At 45.5% G+C, this 14,850-nt stretch overlaps 1 protein-coding gene across 1 annotated transcript in view; it reads right to left on the bottom strand.

Moving 5' to 3' along the window:
* CACNA2D3 (calcium voltage-gated channel auxiliary subunit alpha2delta 3) overlaps positions 1-14,850 on the bottom strand; it is an 850,367-nt gene that overhangs the window by 381,536 nt on the left and 453,981 nt on the right. Inside the window, exons 10-11 of the mRNA XM_069473712.1 lie at positions 12,070-12,159; positions 4,055-4,168 (exon numbers count right to left, since the gene is read on the bottom strand). Of these exons, the coding sequence (XP_069329813.1) occupies positions 4,055-4,168; positions 12,070-12,159 (204 nt within the window). The remainder of the gene's footprint in view (positions 1-4,054; positions 4,169-12,069; positions 12,160-14,850) is intronic.

Genomic DNA, 14,850 nt, shown 5'->3' with positions numbered 1-14,850 from the left:
GAGCAGGACCACCACCTAGTGAACCCACAGATTCACAAGAAATAATAAATTGTCATTATTTTAAGTCACTAGATTTGGGGCTATTTAATAGCATTGCTATGATTAATGATTCTCTTCCCTTTCTCCCTTCTCCTTGCTTCTTATATTAGCTTCCTATTGCTGCATAGCAAATTATTACAAATATCGTGGCTCAATACAGCACATTTATTATCTCATGGTTTCTACAGGTCAGGAGTTGGGCACAGCTGAGCTGGGTCCTCTGCTCATAGTCTTACAAGGCTACAATCAGGTGCTGAGTGGACTGTGTTTTCATCTGGAGGCTTGAGTGGGGGAGAATCTGCCACCAAGCTCACTTAGATTCTTGGCAGAACTCATTCACTCATGGCTGTAAGACTGAGGGCCCAGCTTTTTTCTGGCTTTCCACTGGAGACCACCCTTGGGTCCTAGATGCGGCCTGCAGTTCCGTGCCACTGGGCTTCTCCAAACAGCTGCTTACTTTGTCACACCAGCGAGGAGAGTCTCTCTGCCTTCAGGGAGGGTCCAGTAACCCCTTTTTATGGGTTTTCAATTAAATAAGGCCCAACCAGGATAATATCCCTTTTGATTTGCTCAAACATCAACTGACTTGAGACAGAATCCCTTCACCTTCACAAGATTGTATCAGTTAGAAGCAAGTCACACTCAAGGTGAAGAGATAACCCAGGACACCGACACAGGGTGTAGGGTTCAGGATGGGGCCCCAGCTCTCTACACCAGCCTTCTAGGCTTCTCTGGGATGCAGGGCAAGGTGGTGAGACTGTTCAGAAGTACAGAACCTGTCTTCATGGACTTACCAAAGAATGAAAATAAAAGACAGACCCAGAAGCAATTATGCTATTGGACATGAAGCTGTATTTCCCTTAAGACAATTCCCAGGGATTTTGGCGTTTCAAGTTCAGGCAAGGGCAAGATGGCCTCTGGCTGGGAGAGAAGAGGGAAAGCTGAGGGCAGACCTAAGAGAAAAGAACCAATCTCAGGAGGCCAGGAAATATAACATAGGCCGTGCCTGGGAAACGGCCAGGGCCTGTGCAATCTGGAGCTGTGCTCAGGGCCTCCACACCTGTGGGCAGGTAGGCATATGAGAGGAAATGACATAGTGGTGATGAGAGTCACAGTCGGACGCAGCATGAGTTTGCTGCCTGGGGGGCAGCATTTCTCAGCTCCAGCCATCTGCTGCCAGATGGCAATGTCGGCCCCAAAGTACCAGGTGTGCCCCATTATGAGAGAAACTAAAACTTTGGAATTTCATATAAGATCTCCAGATTTTAAAATGTCGATCAGTAATTGACAGTTCTAAAAACAGGTACTGCGCCAAGAAACACACACCTGTGCACGGAATTCGACTGAGGGACAGGTCCGTGTAAAGGGAAGCAGAGGGAAGCGATGCGGCAAAGCCCATGCAGGAACCGAACCCCAGGCCTTGGGCCATTTCTGTGGCAGTAGGTCCCCAAGTGTGGTTCCCCCAGCAGCAGCCCCAACGTCACCCAGGAACTTGTCAGAAATGGCAACTCTCACACGCCACCCAGGTGTCCTGATGGAGGTGGGGCCCGGCAACGTGACGGAACAAGCTCTCCAGGGGATTCCGAAGCTTGCTCCAGTTTGAGAACCACTGTTTTATGGGAATCATGTTCCAGTCTTAACGTAATTTTTCTCTCTGCTGAGCTCATTTCCTGTTTTCACAATCTTGAAGATTGTCAACTATAGCATGACATAACCCTCTACTAGATAGCTAATGTTCAAAATAACGGAGAAAGATGGCTTCTTAGTGCACATCATTTCACTTCAACACAGCGCTAATCATGTTGGGGTTTTGTGCAATTGTACATATTGGGGTTTTATTACCTGCACCCTCACAGGGAAGTTTACAAAGGAGAAAATGTGTTACTATATATATATATTAATAACTAGAATGGGGCAGGAGGGAAGGGAGCCTGCTATTAATTTCTAATCATAAAAAAAGACCTTCTTGCTACAGAAAAAGAATCTGCTTCTGCTTGATAATACTTTATAGTAGATGAAACTGCTTCATGTAATGTTATTTCCAGCACCCTGGTTTCAATTAATCCAAGAATGTACCTGGCCTAAGATCAATATTGTTCATCTGGAAAGATACACAGAGATCTGTGTTTTGTCTGTAGCATTAGGACTTTGCAGCCCTTATCCTATGCCTCTACCCACAAGTAAGAACAGAATGTTCAAATACCAATATTCTTGGTCAAATGCTATCCATCGAGTATCACCAAGTGGGGAAAATTCATTTGAGATAACACATTAGACTCACATGATAAAACATTTGGTATTCATGGAGCTGCTTATTAAAAGGCCACTTTTCTTTCTTCTTTTTTCTAAATGGTCCTAAATAATGCAAATTATCTTTCACCATGTTGTGAGTTATCATGGCACCTGTGAACATTTTATTTGGCTGCAAAATGTCCAAGGTCCTACCCCTGTTCAGTGTTGCTGGGGCCTCCCACTTGTCCCCGCAGTCACTCGGCCATCCAGTGGCTGTGTGAATTAGGACTGCCCAGCACTGTGCTGTGTGCTGCACAGATGATCCGTGTCCAGCATGCTTCTCCCTTCACATCACATGTGTTTACAGGAACTAACTCTTGCCTCTAACTGTCCCTGGAAGTCACCACCCAAAATACTGTTGGCATCTAAAATCGCTGTCTGAGTGAACCTCCATCTTAGTCAAGGGCTGGGTTCTAAACTCAGTGCCTATGGGGGGTCAAATTTATTCCTGGATGGCCTTTGGGCAGGTGCCACATCAGAGTCCCACATGCTCAGTCAGCCCAGCCAGCTCTTCCTCCAGCTTCAGAGGCGATGGCTGCCTTCAAGGTTAGGCACCAGGGGAAGGAGCTGGCATCCGAACACCAGACTCACACGTGGTCAGGTGAGATGCAGGTGTTACAAGAGACATGTGTGGACCAAGGATGACTAAGGGAATGTGGAATGAATCTCCCATCTCATGTTCCATCAAGAGTATGTGCTCCTTGGATACAGTGGAGGATCAAGTTATCATTTATCTTTTGTTTCTTTTTGCCAAGTGTATATGGCTAGTTTAATTCCCAGAAATTATATATGCAAAACAGACAAAGCAGGATGGACTTGGCCTGGTCTGTCTCATGGACCCATAGAGACAGTCAGGATGACGCAATCGGCACATGGACTAGGAAAAGACCTTTGTGATATCCTCAGAATAGCAGCCACTCTGACCTCTTTTCCCTGCTAAAATTCCACCACTTAGATGAGACGGTGGCCACCAATTGCCAATCTACTGGCACCCACTGAGGAACTTGCTAAAAATATGGATTACTGGGCCACATCCCCAGAGATTTTAGTTCTGTAGGTATGGGGTAGGGTCCAGGTGTCCATAATTTAAAAAATCTCTTCAGGGAACCCAGACTGGCTAAGAGCTTGAAGAACCTCTGGTTTCAGGCAGTCAAAAGGCACCAAAAATACTGATATCAGTCACTGATAACCTAATAGATGGGTTCATCAGATTAATAAATGTCAACTTGGAAAACAAAGGCAGGATTAGAACAAAGAACAGACAAGCTTTGACAAGGACGGGGACAGCACTGGGGGGTGGAGAGAAGGATCTGGGTGGTCGTAGGGGTGCAGGGAGGACTTTTAGAAACACGATACATAAAGGAAGTGGCTGCAGGGCCACCACGGCTGATCTCACCACTGGATAGATGCTGGGCCCACCCAGCAGGTCTGGCTCCAAGGAAAATAAAAACAAAGAAAAGCACTGCCCAATATGGATAAAGCACACTTCACAATGAATCTTTTCACTGTTTTTCCACATTTCTTCTCTCCTCCAAAAAACTTTCATTTTGAAAACAAGGAAAGCCAACTCTTCAGTTTTGGTCAACCAAAAAACACAACGCTGGGAAACCATAGGTCATTATGAGATTACGTCTACACGGGGCACTTACCCATGGAGACTCTGGAGATTATAATAAAGAGTCTCGGTGGACTCCACACACCGATGGCATCAGCATCCACTTACCTTTCGATCTGGCCAGTTGTATTTTGCAAAGATCGTATCGTAGGTGTCCACCGCCCCATCGGTTATGAGCATGATGGCCTGGCTGCAGATACTTCCTTGTCCTGTGTGGTTGAACTGTGGAAAGAAATAAGTTCAAAATAAAACACACATTGAGAGTTCTGTGTATCTGTGAGACTTCAGAGGCATGAGGTCTGGGACTCAGAAAGCCTCTCAAAATGAGAGCTCATTGTGCACCATGAAAACAGAACCTGCACCTTTCTGCACTGGTCACCATGTTTGCTGTGACAAATTGGATCTAAAACCAGACCACACATGGGGGGAAAAGTAAGATTCTAGGATGCATAACCTCTCTTACCTTCAAGCATGGACTGTCCAAGGGAGTTAGAACAATAATCTTTTAGGGACATATTGCATGGAATGAAATGCTGAGAGGCAACATCTCTTTCAAAATCTAAATGAGGATTATTTGAGTGGGTATGACAAGTATAGAATGTACCACATAATAAAATCAAGGAGGTTTTAGACATACAGAGAATAAAGTCAGGAACATGACAATTCAGGTTAGAAGCCCAAGAACTCTTTTTTAAGGGTTTGCTTTAAATATACATTGTTAGCATGTAACATTATGCATTAGTTTATATGTTAGTATGTATGGCAAGTTGAATTTCTAAGATTGTGCTCACTGGTATACAAAAGCCTAAACTTCTTCAACTTTCACTTTTATACAAGATTTTTAAAAGTTCCCCGCCTTTGTGAGTGGCAGTGAGAATGACCAAGTATGGTTGCCAGAGCAGTGTGTCCTTCTCTTGAATTAGGGGTGAAAAATTCCTTTAATGAATGCTATTAATGATACAATTCAAAGCAACACCATGTCCTTTAAAACCCCTACAATTACATGGCAATGCTGAGGCATGGGAAACACACAAAGTCTTTAACCTTCAGTAGTTAAATCTCCCTCCATTATAATCTGCAAAGTTTATTCATTTATTTTAAAATTATTTGCTAAGTAAACACACAGCACTGCAGATGAAACACACAAAAATTTTTTCCCTCATTGTAGCTTTGTATTCTCTTTGGGAAGACATGCCAAAATAAGTAAATAAGAAAACTATGCTGCATGTTTGATAATGATGCTAAGGAGAGAAAACAAAGAAAGCAAAGAAGGAGGATAGAAAATGTGTCTGTGGAGGAGGGCAGTTTTAGAAGAAGCAGTCAGGGAACACCTCACTGAGAAGGCAAAATAATACCTGAAGGAGGTGAGTATCTGGGGAAGGGCATTCCAGAAATGGCAAACAGTAAGTGCAAAGGCACCGAGTGGGAGTGTGCTTGGCACATTTAGTCTATTGACCTGACGCTGGGGAGGGATGGAGGCTGCCCCTGGCTTTGCAGGCTGGCTACTGGAGAACCAGAGAGCTAATAAAGCATTCAAGATGAAGCTGTTTATGCCCAGTCTCCACGCACTTAGAAGTCAAATGTGGAATTCAAAGTTGCATTGACTTGAGAGAAGACTATAAATATCTGGATGGATGGATGGATGGATGGATGTACAGATATGTAGATGGATGGATAGATTAATGGATGTGTGGATGGATAGACAGGATTGCCTTTTGGCCATCTTGGGACAGAGCACAGGCAACTCAAAACACGCATGGAGTACCATGGTATAGTGGAAAGCATTCAGTCCCATCCCAGCACCACAGCTGTGTGCCTGGGATAATTTCTCTTTCCTAGGCAAACATTTCTTTATTTATTAAATGGGAATAATATCCTTACATGGCTGGTATAACACAGGTTAAATGCTCATTGTATGCTGGGCTCCATGTATAAACCTACTTAATCCTTACTTGCCGCTGAGGTAGGTACTATTGATATTCCCATTATACAGGTGGGTAAACCGAGGCACAGAGAAATTAGCTATCTTGCCCCAGGTCACACAGCTACTATCTGACATACCTGGGATTTGAATCCAGGCAGTCTGGCTCTAGAATCTACTCTCAGATTCTGCATACCTTATGGCCTTCCAGCAATAATAGGAAGGTCCTTGAACTGATGGCAATACATGGTAGAGCTCCACAAGTGTTCATTTCCTTCTCCTGTTTCTTCATCCTCTATCCCCTCCAGAGTGCCTCGGTCACAGGGCTGTGACTATGAGTGTGAACAGCCTTAAATTCTGAGTCCCAGGCACTTGCCTCACATTAGTCCTGGCCCTGGCAGGACTCCTGCCACTCAGACTACATGTGCACTGGAGCTAATGAGCAGACACGGCCCATGATACTACAACGTTAGTAGGTAGAAACTCCTGAAAACAAAAACCATCACACCACAAAGCTTTCCATGTGACTATTGTTCTACTGTCTTTATTAACGTAACTCACTATTCCAGAAAACACTTGCCCAGGAAGATAAAACTTGCAAAGAACTTTGTTGCTTGTTCCAGGAACTTCCTGAAAGATCCATCAACTCTTAGGTAGAAAGCATTAGAGGACAATTGACACCCTAAGACTCTTTGAACCCCTGACCTCCAAATCTTCCTCTTGCTGTATCCGCTGACCTTCAACTGTAATATTAGGATTTTTACCCTATGCTAACAAAGCCTCCTCCCTCCTTTCACATGGAAAGACCCACCTTCAATCAGCCTTCAAAGTCTCAATAAATATCCCAACTTTGTCCTTCCCACTTTGAGAAGCTACTGAAACTCTGTCATGGAAATGCATTTTCTTCCCTACAACCATAAGAAAAAAATAGCCTTGTAAGCCTGGTCTTATCAACAGGTTGTTCTGGAGATGTTCTGGGGAGGCTGCATTGAACATGGCCTTCACACCACTGCATAAATCCAACAACAATCCACTGAATAAAAGTGATCTACACTTCAGGTCATAAGTGCTTCAGGAGGGAAGGAAAGGAGAATACCTTAAGGCTATTGTTCATGCAATTCATTTGGAAACATCTTGGAAAAACTTTCCCAAACAAAAGGAAAGAAATGGGGGGAAATGAAGGTATCTGAATAGTATAAGAAAAGGCAGAAAGGGCTGCTAGGAGCTGTTTATTTAAAAGCATTACTCTCCTCTCTGGCTGGGCCCCTGGTATTCTCTGCTGCAATCTGTAGCTGGAGAATTTTGAAGAATGCAATTAAATTCAAATGCTTTGATGAGTAATATCTCTTCTCTTCATATTTGTCTAAAACTTTTTTTTTATTGAATAGCAAGAGTGATGAAAGCGTTTTCCATAATAATAACAATGACAAGGGCCTGATGATGAACTACAATTAGCTCAGTGATTCATCAGTTAGCAGCGAAAATTTCAATGCATCCTGACATTTAGAGCATTTGGTTGTGATTAACAGTCTTTGAAATGTCACCGAATTTTATTTAATTGGCTAAGAAAAATTTTTAAAAGGTAATCACTGCAAAGATCACATTCATCGCCAAAAAAGATAATTGCACTTGTCACATGACAAGGTAGATGCTAACTACTGTAGCAAACTGGCTCTGTGTTCTTACGGAATCTAATGAATGCAGCGGAGATCAATAGCTAGAAGGGGCTTAGAAGTTTATGTGAATGCTCCTTTCAAAGCCATTTGTATCAACAACTGCAAGCCTTTAAGTCATCTGAGCAAACACTGAAACTGAAATGCAGGTAATTGTAAGACAGAATTAACTCCATTTAATTACAGTAACCTCTGAACCGTTCCAAGCCACAATCACAATTTCAATTGTGTGTGTGTGTCTGCACGTGTGTGTCCAAGTGTGTAAAATAGCTTTTTATTTCATATTGGCTTGCAGAGGCAGGTATAATACACAGGAAGAGAATTATATCACTTAAAGGTCACAGTGATGAAGTAGAAAATAGAGAAAACTTCATTTTCATGGGAGATTAATCATCTCTGAGTCTGTCAGAGTTTGGCTATTGAAAAACCCAGTGGCAAGAGACAGGATGGCACAAAAGTGCATTCAAATATAGTGCCAACTGCCAACCAATCTCAAGCAGGGGCATTTTGTAACATGTATTGACGCTTCGGTTTCTTGCTTTCCAAGATTTATGTTAAGCCCATCTGGTTTTCTGATTGGCCAGACTCCAGAGGGGTTTTTACAGAAGAAGACAGAGCAGGGAGGTATATGGAGGGTTTCCTTATTCAAAAATATTTCCCTCATAAAGATTCAGGAAAAAACAATACACCATGTGTTGGTGATTTCTCTGGGTCTTAGTGGTCCCTGTGGGAGTGTGAATATACTCACTTGGAGTATACAGTGATATTCTGCCCAAAAATGTGGTCATTGACCATGACTTCTATACAAGATGCTAATACTGAGCTCATGATATGATATAAAATGTTCCTGGGTCACTAAACTTGAGTACTAATATAAACACATTTTAAAAGGTCCACTCACCGTAGAACTTCTCAAGGCTTTTAATATGTGCAAGTTTACTGTGAGTCTCCAAGAGGAGGATGGCATCTCCCTGCCCTGACCACGACCCCTATGTTGGAATATCTCGGCAGACCAGTATCCAACTGGGAAGTCTACGGGGAATGCTGGCTTAGGAATGTCTGAGAGCAAAAGTGACACATGGAAGGGATGGACAGAAAAAAGGTTCCAGGGCAAGGAACAGAAGAGAGGGGAAGATGAAAGGAAGCGGACACTCCTGAGGTCTTGGGCAGGGAGTAGGACCAAAGCATTGGAGCAGGAGTGTGTCTAGAGACCTGGTGTCACAGTGGTCAAGGAGATGGCACTTCTCACCCAGCTCCACACTGCTGGAAGGGGCCAGGCACCGCCTCATCTGGCTGCGCTCTCAGACCCATGAGGAAGGGTCTACCAGTACTGCCTCATGGGTCTGTGACGTGCACAGCTGCACTGGCCCACACTGAGAAAGGCTCCACACTTGGTTCAATACTCTGCTGTCACTCCCTTAAAACTCTTAACAACTCTGAACAAGGGATCCTGCATTTTCATTTTGCATTGGGCCTTTTATCTGTGCAATTTATGTGGCCAGTGCTGGGCCTATTCCCATCTTAGTTTTTACAGATAAGAAAAATAAGGGTGAGACTGAGAATCATTTTCTCAAGGCCACAGAGCAAGCTCTGACAGAGTTGAGAGGCCATGGACTTAACCACACAGCAGCAATCTCCCAACTCTCACTCCTCACCACCTAGGCCAGAGATTAGGGAAACAGAAATTCAATGTAGGGTGAACTTCCAAACAAGGGACTCCTCAGCTCAGAGAAGCCTCCCCGTGCTGCAGCCACTAGGCTTCTGAGATAAAAGAAAGCCGATTTACAAATTATGACAAGCCTTTTCCGTATCACCACCTGGAAACAGCCTGCTGCGATGTAGAGCTCCAGCCCTGCGAGGGCAGCTTCCCAGGGTTCACACCAGAATTTACAGGGCAGCCTGGCCCTCTGCCCTGGCCAGCTCTGCTTCTAAACTATTAATGTGCTGGTAACAGATGTGTCCAAAACACGGACTCTTACCTAAATGTTAATTACCTGTAACTCACAGCCTCTTGGGAGTGAGATGAGAAGGAATGGCTTTGGGGTTGTATTGAGGAAACTGACTTGGCTTATTTTTCTTATTTTCCTCTTCTCCTTCAAAGTCATGACACCAGCTCAGGACCTAGACCTAAATACCCTTCTTTATGCCAATAGGTATTATTGGTAAAGAAGAGTCTAGAAATCAGGGCTGACCCTTCGCTTGAGAGGTAGTAAAAACTCAAGTTTTGGAGTTGGATGTAACTCACCACCACATACAAGCTGTGCAATGTTGAGCACATGACTCACCTGCCTGAGCCTCCATTCACTCACCTGCATAATGACAGCCTGCCCTGCAGAGCTGCCTGGGACTAACAGCAGCAAGGCCTCAGGGGCCTCGAGCTGGTCTTCCAGCTCCTGCTGGACACCTAACATGGATTTTGCTCCATTTATTGCCTGCTTGTTCTCAAACCATCCCATGCCTTTTTCCTGCCAACCAAAGACTCAGGCTCCCCTACAGTTTTGACAAGGTTCATCCAAAGGAGAGAGGGAGCAAGGAAGAAGACAAGGTGTGTCTAAGTCTAAGTTATTTCTCTCTGCTCCAGGGAATGGGCATTTTTCTGGCCATGACTGCTTCCAGAGGACAGGTCCTCCCCTCCAAGGTCCCAGCTCTTGCTAGGCAGCATTCTCCATGGTTCTAGTCCCATCTGGATGGCCCCGGTGACTAGGTTCTGTTGTCAACCCTCTCGCCTACTATACCCCTTGCTCTAGAGAGGAGACGGCCCCTGTTCTCTGTGGATTGCTTCATTCCTTGTTTGGTTTCTCAGCTTTTCCATCCCCTGTGCAATCAATTCCCTGAATTAAACTCCTACTATTTGAACTACCTTGAGTGGTTTCTATTCTTCTTCTTCTTAACATCTTAGCTGCTATCTCCCTGGGTCAAGCCACCATTATGTTCTACCCAGATAATTGAATGGCCTCCCTGCTATTATCCTTGCTCTCCTAGAGTTGCTTCTAAATACAGCAGCCAGCAAAATGCTGATGAAACCCAAGATATTTGCTCACACTCTCCAGTGGCTTTCCACTCCACACAGAAAGAGTCAAAGTCCTCACTAGCGTCTCCAAGTCTCTACATGATTGGGCTCCTGCTACTTCCATGATCTCATTCTCTAGCACTCTCTCTTGCCCCCCTTGCTGTCCTCACACTGGTCTCCTTGCTGTATGGTACACATGCTAAACATCCCAGCTCAGGGCCTGTGCACTTGCTGTTCCTCTTGCTGGAAGCTCCTTCCTCAGGATGCCCACATGGCTGGTCTCTCACTCCCTTCTCTACACCAATGTCACTACATCCGTTAGAACTTCCCTGACCTCACTGTATAAAGTAGCATCTCTCCCTCCTCCCAGCACTCTGACCATGCTGGAACAATAGTGCTGCTGTTCTTCAAAGCACTACCCAACTCAACTGTCTCTTCCCACTAGAACTGAGGTACCCAAACATTTGCTGTAAGAGCTACAGAGTAAATATCTTAGGCTTTACAATGTGGTCTCTCTGTCACAACTACTCAACTCTGTCACTGTAGTGGAATGCCAAATGTAATGCAAAAGCAGCCAGGGACAATACATGAATGGTGGGCATGGCTGTGATCCAACAAAACACTGAATAAGGCTGGACTTGGCTCACAGGCCATAGTTTGTTGACCTTTGCACTAGAACATGAACCATTAAGGCAAAGGCTGTCTCCTCTGCTCACTGCTGTATTCCCAGTGTCCAACATAGACAAGCGTGCAGCACATAGTTAAATAAATGCTAAAGGACCTGGGTCAACGTCACTATTTTTCCCACTACCCCTCCCAGAGTAACAAGAAAATGATACTGGCATGTTATTCTAGCTTAACACATGCGATTCAAGGGTCAAAGTCACCAGCCCAGGATTCCCCAACACGTTTCACAGCACGTTAACAGGTGCTACTTGAAAAGGAGATCCTTTGTTCAAAGAAGTGTAAGAAACACCAGGTTAAGCAGGATTTTTTCCTACAGTACTTATTGGAGCGTTGAATATTATACTGCATGTTGTAACCCTCCAAGGGGCCAGAGGAAGGTTAGGATAGGAATAGCATGTCACACTCCCTAAATACATTGCATAGAGAAGCTCTTCTCCTCTGAAGGTCCCCCAGACGGGGATTCGGTGAGACACCTGTGAGAAATCAGTTTACTCTATGAGGAGATTGAGAGTTTCTCAAGTGGAAAGCAACGTGCACTATAAGGTGTCCAAATGCTGAGAGACCCCCATGGCCCCACAGCCAACAAACATGGTGGGTGAATCCAATGACCACACTTCACTGTCCACTCCACCCGGCAGGGAGCTGCTCTGGCCTCACCAGCTGGCACCTGGTTCCCCAAATGACTTAAACGGCTGATCAGCCTCACCCTCCCATCCATGGCTATGGGTCCTGGTCAGTCACAGCCAGGGCTGACAATATTACTGGTCCACAATTTTTTTAAATCCCATCTTTTCTCCTGGGGATAAGAAAGGCACATCCAAAAGGAGCTTACGTCGCTGAGGATGTTGAAGGCCTCATTCAGAGCTATATCCAGCATCCCGATTCCTTTGGCAAAAAGTTTGTCCAGATGCTCTCTGAAGTGCTGAAACGACAGAGGAGAAAATCCATTAGTGTCTGTCTTGTTATGCGAAACACCAACCTTGAATGAATTAGACGTAGGCTACGGCAAAACCAACCATTCCCAGACCCAACCGGTCATAATTCATTTTTTTCCATCTACATCCAAAACATAAGAACTTATTCAATGTAAAATTTACCTTCAATATTAGTGTTTTAGCTTCTATTACAGTTTAGGAAAAGAAGTTAGTCGAACTCTGGTGAAAAGTACTTGATTCACACAAAATTGCCACTTTCCTCTCCAGTTTCATCCCCTGTGACTCTTCCTCTCTTCTGCCCCCTACTCTCCCACTCCTGGTCACATTCAGGACTCTGCACATGCTCCCTTCCACCGGGAACCCACTCTCAGAAGATCCCCTGCCCCCGTTCTGCTCTCTCCTGCCTGCTTTAGGAGCTCAGTGTGGACATCACCCCATTCCCACCCCATGAGGCCTTCCCAGACTGGCCCCTGGGATTAGCTTAGAATCCGTGCTTTGCAGCCCCATGCTCCACCCCATACTCAGATCCAGGTTGCATTGAGACTCCAGGTGTGCAATTACCTAATTATAGTCTGCCTCCACTCGAGATTGAAATTCCTTGAGACAGGGCATTAGTCTGTGTTCCATATCTCCCACATATCTGATACACACAGGAGGTGCTCAACAGGAATCTCCAAGGAGCAACGATAAAGACTGGATCACAACATGAAAACTGTAATTGTGGCAAGGGAGACCACACAGGCTAGAAATCCAGAACAGCTTCAGAGAGTCTGCAGAATGGGAACGAGCCTCTTGTGGAGCAGGTCCCTCTGGCTGTGTTGGTTCTGCAGAAGCCCAGCATCAGCTCGAGACTCAAGGGGACAACAAAAACGTAATTGCAACCCCCACCCCCAACATTTCTGCCACCCAACATAGGGGCAAGAGTGAGTCTAGGCAGGTGCCCAGGAACACATGCGTGTGTACAGTGCCCCGGCCCAGAGCCCATGCCCACAGTGCACAGCTGTCTGGCACCACTTTCTAATCCACCCATTCCTAAACCCTTCGTTTTCTATTGAAGTGGATTATTGTCTCCCCAAGGCATCCACACCCTTGTCTGCTGGGGAAACTGGCTGGAGGAGTTACCAGGAGAGAGAGGGGCAGAAGGGTGAGCTCATGGAGAGTGTCTGCAGTGATTTCCTGGCCCAGAAGTGGACTTCCTTTTCTTGCCACACCCTGGGACTCAGCAACATCCCCAGCAAGCCATCAGCACTCAGGTAGTGGCACCCATTCAGGATGTGTCTATCATATACTGCCTGAGGCCCCCAAACCTGAGCACAGAATCAAAACAGATCATAGATACCAATCCAGGGCCCTGGCAATGGTCCTAAATGCTGTTCTGCCCCTGCCGGGGCCCCTCAGAAAGCAGTAGAGGCCACCAGACATTGGGGTGGGCTGCAGGTTTGCTGGCAAGATGGTGCCAATGTGGACTCCAGAGTTTGGGTGGGCTCCTCATGGTGATTCAGCTTTACTGACACCAGGCCTAAGGTAAACCAAGGCTGGACTTGAAATCGGTGGCTTACTCTGGGGATACATACAACCCACAAGCCCCCTTCCCTGGTCCCTTCCTCCCCCATGGTAACCTCGCCCTCTGGTGGCCCACCAGAGCAGCCACCATTATTGAAGCACACTCTGTGTTAGGCCTGTAACAAACAGAGTGCAACTGAGAAATCACAACAACATTGTGAGGTTCCACTGTCCCACTTTACAGATGGGGGCACTGAGGCTCAGCACTGTGTTCAAATTCACATGCCTCCTAGCTGCCTGGCCCAGGTTTCAATCCAGGTCTGCTTCACCTACTCTAATGTCCTCATTCTCTCTACTGTGCATCTGTTGATTCTCTAAATTAGCAAAATAAAAGGTTTTTTTTTTTTTTTTTTTTTTTTTTGGAGCACCTTGTATGTGACGCACTGGGCATGGGCTTAACATGTACCTGGGCAATCTGGCTCTGTAATGTTTGCTTTTCATCCCTGTGCCTGGGCTGGGGCTGAGTCTACAGGTGATGATCAGGTGGCTCGAGAGATGAGGGAGAAAAATGCTAAAGGCCAGAGGACCAGGAAAACCACATGGCCAGGAGCCAAGCCTTGTGCTTCCATTTTCTTTCTGCCCAATTACCGAGGCCCAGCAGGATGCCAAGTACATGGCAGGTCCTCCATGAACACTTGGTGACAAATGCCTGAGGAAGCCAGGTGTCCCCATTGCAGGTACAGTCTGCCTTCACCACCAACCACCACCCTAGGAAACCAGCCACCAAGAGGACTTAGGCTCGGCAAGCATCACCCAACTGTGGTCACACACATACCCCGGGACATGCAGCACCACGAAGCACCCATCACACAGCTCACCGAGATCTGGTGTTTTAACTGGCCCCAGGTTCACAACACTGTGGCCGGGTTCTGCCTTTCCAAGTTCATTCCATTCATTGGATGTCATTTCTATCAATTGCGTTTAATTGTGCTCCATCACATAAGTTTACACTGTATGTTTTTTTAACAACACTGAACAACATTTTTCTTTTAATCTATATGTAGCTGTGTGTCACATACCACTTCAGGCAGTGGTCACCTTTAGTACTGGACACCTAGGGTTAAATGCAACAACAGTTCATGGAGTTCCTTTCACTTTGCTTTTATAACAAGGTC

Source organism: Eulemur rufifrons, chromosome 7, assembly GCF_041146395.1.
Source record: "Eulemur rufifrons isolate Redbay chromosome 7, OSU_ERuf_1, whole genome shotgun sequence".
Classification (NCBI taxonomy): domain Eukaryota; kingdom Metazoa; phylum Chordata; class Mammalia; order Primates; family Lemuridae; genus Eulemur; species Eulemur rufifrons.
This window is presented reverse-complemented; position numbering and strand designations above follow the sequence as displayed.